At 34.8% G+C, this 5197-nt stretch overlaps 1 protein-coding gene across 2 annotated transcripts; it reads left to right on the top strand.

The window, feature by feature from the left end:
* The first annotated feature begins 289 nt into the window (after positions 1–289).
* On the top strand, positions 290–2818 carry LOC100499995 (A20/AN1-like zinc finger family protein). 2 transcript variants are annotated; one of them, NM_001248428.2, is made up of 3 exons: positions 290–448; positions 551–594; positions 1908–2818. In NM_001248428.2, exon 3 carries the CDS (start codon positions 1922–1924, stop codon positions 2438–2440), a length of 519 nt encoding a protein of 172 aa, NP_001235357.2. In that variant the 5' UTR covers positions 290–448; positions 551–594; positions 1908–1921; the 3' UTR covers positions 2441–2818. The 2 variants fall into 2 exon arrangements, with proteins under 2 accessions (NP_001235357.2, XP_040868312.1); XM_041012378.1 differs by lacking the exons at positions 290–448; positions 551–594 and adding an exon at positions 1218–1342 and having other exon boundaries at positions 1908–2692.
* The last annotated feature ends 2379 nt before the right edge of the window (positions 2819–5197 follow it).

Below are 5197 nucleotides of genomic sequence, written 5' to 3' on the forward strand. Positions count from 1 at the left end.
TTTGTGAGCCAATATAATATAATAGTATGATAAAACAATCAAAGTTAATATTTTCTTATTTTTAGTAACATAAATGATAATATAATTGTAATTTATATTATATATATATATATATATATATAATACATATATATAATATTTATTGTAAAATAATTTGAAAGTGATGGTGCAATTTGCAGGGGAAATTTGAAATTATGAGGTAATGAAGGGGCATACTGGTAAAACAGCACAACCGACTCTGCGAAAAGCGCATGTTGGCCTGATATAAACGTTCAGAGAGGGGTGTGAGAGAGAAATCGAGAGAAAGTGAGAGAGAATTACAGAGCATTTTCCAACACGATTACACGACCGAATCAAACCCCTCTTTCTCTCCGAAGCTGCTTTTAATATCGTACTGGCCTTCGATTGTTCTCCTCTTTAATACATACTGTTCTCTCTTCGATTTGAGGTCACCACTCTCTCTTCTCTCGCCCTTTTCAATTCTTTTCTTTATTTATGTATTTTTTTTTATCATCGTCCTTTATCAGAATCTTTTTTTTTTCTTATACAGGGAACAGTACAAGAGTCTGAGCATCGGTTAACCCAACTGCACAGGTAAGGTGTCTTTATTTCGTGTTTCTATTTTGTGTTTCTGCGTTCGATTTCTCCGCGGTTGTACTGGGTTGTTATTGGTCGGACGACACGGGTTAATTTTATTGGTTTTTTATTCTTCCCCTGTTTTTAAAATTTGATAAAAAATGATTTTTTTTTTTTTGTGGGGTTTTGGATTGGTTGTGTTATGGGTTGAAGTGGCATGATTCGGTTGGTGGGGGTGTTGAAAGGTGTGATTTTTCTTGGTTCCCTTGTCCGGTTTGAGACTTGTGTTAATTGTTCATTTGGTCGATCTTTGTTGCTAGACATTGGAAGTGTTAACTGTTCTGTGGAAGTTTGTTTGTGTTGGTAATGGGTTTGTTGGGTTTTGTTTGCATGCTTGAATTATTTGTGAACTTTGATTGTGTGTTGATGCATTTGTTGGAATTTAGTGTCTGTTTTTGTTCAACGTCCGTAGAGAGGATTCTTGGTGAGTTTGTGTTCTTCTTTTCCTTGTTTCTTATATGGTGGATTGGTGGAATGTATTGGAAGGTTAGTGCATGAGAGAGAAGGAATGCTGTCAGTTCTGTTTTTAATCCTTTTACATGTCAATCCATGTGTCGTGATGTCTAATTGGCTTGATCAAGGTTTTAAACTGCCGTCATGGTATCATCGTGGTGTTGCGGGAAATTGTGGACAAATGTGCCCGTTGTGGCTGTAAATTGTGGTTGTGGAGACTTCAAAAACCTTGATGTTGCTGGCCAAAATTAAGGTTATAAACTATTTTTTAAAACCTTGGGCTTGTTATTGACTATTTGGCTATGGTTCCTGATCGTAATGCTTCATTGGATTTTGGTTGACTTGATTTTGATATGTCAAACATGATTGAGATGTGTGTCATACTGGTGTAAGCTGTAAAATGTAAACTTCCAAGGGTAATTTGCTTGCATTCATTTAACTGGTCGTGATTTCATCGCATTCAGTGTTGCGGGAGATGTGGTTGTAATTATGGTTGTGATCATGGAGACTCCAAAAACCTTGACATTTGCAGACCATTTTTAAAACCTTGGGCTTGATGTTGGACTATTTGACCATTATTGTTGTTGATTGTATTAACGTGTTGGATTTTGGTAGAATTGATTTTGAAATGTTAAACATGATTGAGATATGTCGCTACTGGTGTAAACTGACAAGGGTAATTTGCCTGCATTCGTTTAAATCACAATTTTGCAAGTTCAGTGTGATGCTTATATTTCTTTATCTTTTCTTTGTGAACTGGTTTTTCTTTTCTTGTTTGTATATATCTTTTCTGAGAGACTGAGGTGCTTTTCTTGCAGGTAGTCTCCAAATAATGGAGCCTCATGATGAGACTGGATGCCAGGCTCCTGAACGCCCCATTCTTTGCATTAATAATTGTGGCTTCTTTGGAAGAGCAGCTACCATGAACATGTGTTCCAAGTGTTACAAGGACATGCTGTTGAAGCAGGAGCAGGACAAATTTGCAGCATCATCCGTTGAAAACATTGTGAATGGCAGTTCCAATGGCAATGGAAAGCAGGCTGTGGCTACTGGTGCTGTTGCTGTACAAGTTGAAGCTGTGGAGGTCAAGATTGTCTGTGCTCAGAGTTCTGTGGATTCGTCCTCCGGTGATAGTTTGGAGATGAAAGCCAAGACTGGTCCCAGTAGATGTGCTACATGCCGGAAACGTGTTGGTTTAACTGGTTTCAGCTGCAAATGTGGCAACCTCTTCTGTGCAATGCATCGCTATTCTGATAAACATGATTGCCCTTTTGATTATAGGACTGTTGGTCAGGATGCCATAGCTAAAGCCAACCCCATAATTAAGGCAGATAAGCTCGACAAAATCTAGGCATGCACTACTGAAGGTTAATGTATGAACCTTGAAGCTTCATCTTCTATATGTAAGTTTCATATATGTTGTCTTCCTGGTTTTTTAGGTGTCCTTTAGTGATTAAAATGATCCAAGTCAAGATGGCAAGGGCATCATTAGGGAAAACATTTATTGTTGGTTGGGAGATCCACTTGTTAGCTCCAGTGTGTTTGTGCTGCTTTGATGGACACTTTGGCTCATTTTGTAATTTGATTTCCTGCTTGGTCTGCATTTTTCTTCCTCATTGCATGAAAAGTATTTCCTGCGTAGTCTTGTATTGGTTTTGCTTTTGAATCATTATAGGAATGTTTAATTTTTAATGCTCATTGCTCAAAATACACGCAGCAAGTTCGGATCTACTGGCAGGACTTCGTTATTGATATAATTCTCAATTTATTATTGTTATTGGCCTATACGAATGAGAGAAACAATTTTCTGGAACAAAAAGATTGAATGAGGACCTGTGGACAAGTGCATAGATCCAGAGCCCTACTAGTAGTGTAGAAATGTTATATGACTTATGCTATGAACTAAGTATTGTTTATATCGCATTACCTCGTTGTTTTCATATTCTGCGTCTGTCTCTAATGTTATTCAACAAGTGATCAATGTGTCCATTTGTTACTCAATCTAACAATAAATTGCGGATCTAAACTCGATTTTCCTTTAAAATTCACTTGTTTATTAGCAAGAGAAATGAAATAATATTCAGTTTTATAATAATGTATAAAATTAACATTTTCTCAAAACACTATTAAGGTTTTACTTTTATATATATAATTTCTGGCAAACAGCTTTAGCTTGTCTTTCGACCAACCAAAAGAGTAAAGACTATATGTGTGGGAGTAATATATTTTAGGCCCAATTTAAGTTAGATCAAAATAACTTCGAACTTAAAACTCATTTTCTGTGGGAATAATTGGGCAAACATCAAACTCAACCTATTTCGGCACCCTACGATGAATCAAACTACTTACCCTGTTACCCATGTGCACTTAAATAGGCAATTTTTGGAGCCACTTTGTCAACCTGACAGAGTGTTAAGAGGTATAAGATGCACTTAAGGACGGAGTCTTGGTTTAATCAAGCCACTGGAGATTGGAAACAAACTATAAACCTTAGGTATAGATTCAAATCCTATTGGACGCAAATTGTTTGCATATATTTGCTTTTCAACTAACTGGCCAGGAGAGTTTACTTATGACTTCCTTAGAACTGCAATAGGGCCTGCTTAGTCACGTCCTTAACTGATCTGATTGTGATGACAGAGTGTTAAAAGGTATAAAACGCACAAAGGACAAATGTATCTTATACAATGATAATAATGATAATAAATTTAAAGTTCGGATATCATACACTAAAGATTTTCCAAAACAATTAAATTTTACAAGTAGTCTAAGTGAATTCATTTTGGAAAACAATTTATCAAATACTTCGCAGAAAAATTAATTGCAATAACTAAGCAATAATGGTTGAAAGATTAACATTTAACAGATGGGAAGACCTAGGCTCTGAGTTCAATCCAGATAACTTCCCCCAAATTTTTATTCTAACTGAATCTTAAATTAAACTTCAATTACTGATAGTCCCTCCTAATTTCATTAAGCCTATATTTGGATGAAGGGTTTTAATCTAAGGAATGTAAAATTCAACAATTTTAATCTGCTTTCCTCAACACCTTGTTTATTTTTCTTCTTATATACCCTACTTATAGTATCAAACAAAATTTATCCAGACGAAGGGAAATTTTTTTTTACAGAGAACAAAATATAAAAAACTTTATTCCATATGCGCAGAAATGAAACTCGAACTTTATTATTGATTTAGTTTCTTTATCTACGAAAAAAAGTAACTTGCAGTTGCAGAGTTTAGACTCAAAGTAAAGGCAAAAAATGAACAAGTGAGACAATACGTAGCGCATAAAGGGAGTGTATTAATACCGGTTCAAAATATTCTATACCCTTACTGTCATAAAATGTTTTCTTTGCTGTTATCGAGATGTATGAGTTGGTATTATCAGTTCCAGAATATAAGGGATTGATCTATCCATTGAGACGTCACACACTCGTTAACTTTCATCCCTTCGAGCCATACATCTCAACTTGTGGTGTACCAAACGGTAGTTTTCATGGTACAAGTAACTCAGAATATTTCCAGAGTAAAACTACTCAAAAGGGTTGTTTTCACCCTTTAATATCAATTAAACCAAAAACATACCCCTCCATTCCAAAACTTTGGGTGATTAAAGTTCTTACACACAAATTAAAAAATATTTAATACGTGGTCTAAGTGAATTCATTTTGGAAAACAATTTATCAAATACTTCGCAGAAAAATTAATTGCAATAACTAAGCAATAATGGTTGAAAGATTAACATTTAACAGATGGGAAGACCTAGGCTCTGAGTTCAATCCAGATAACTTCCCCCAAATTTTTATTCTAACTGAATCTTAAATTAAACTTCAATTACTGATAGTCCCTCCTAATTTCATTAAGCCTATATTTGGATGAAGGGTTTTAATCTAAGGAATGTAAAATTCAACAATTTTAATCTGCTTTCCTCAACACCTTGTTTATTTTCTTCTTATATACCCTACTTATAGTATCAAACAAAATTTATCCAGACGAAGGGAAATTTTTTTTTACAGAGAACAAAATATAAAAAACTTTATTCCATATGCGCAGAAATGAAACTCGAACTTTATTATTGATTTAGTTTCTTTATCTACGAAAAAA

Source organism: Glycine max, chromosome 19, assembly GCF_000004515.6.
Source record: "Glycine max cultivar Williams 82 chromosome 19, Glycine_max_v4.0, whole genome shotgun sequence".
Classification (NCBI taxonomy): domain Eukaryota; kingdom Viridiplantae; phylum Streptophyta; class Magnoliopsida; order Fabales; family Fabaceae; genus Glycine; species Glycine max.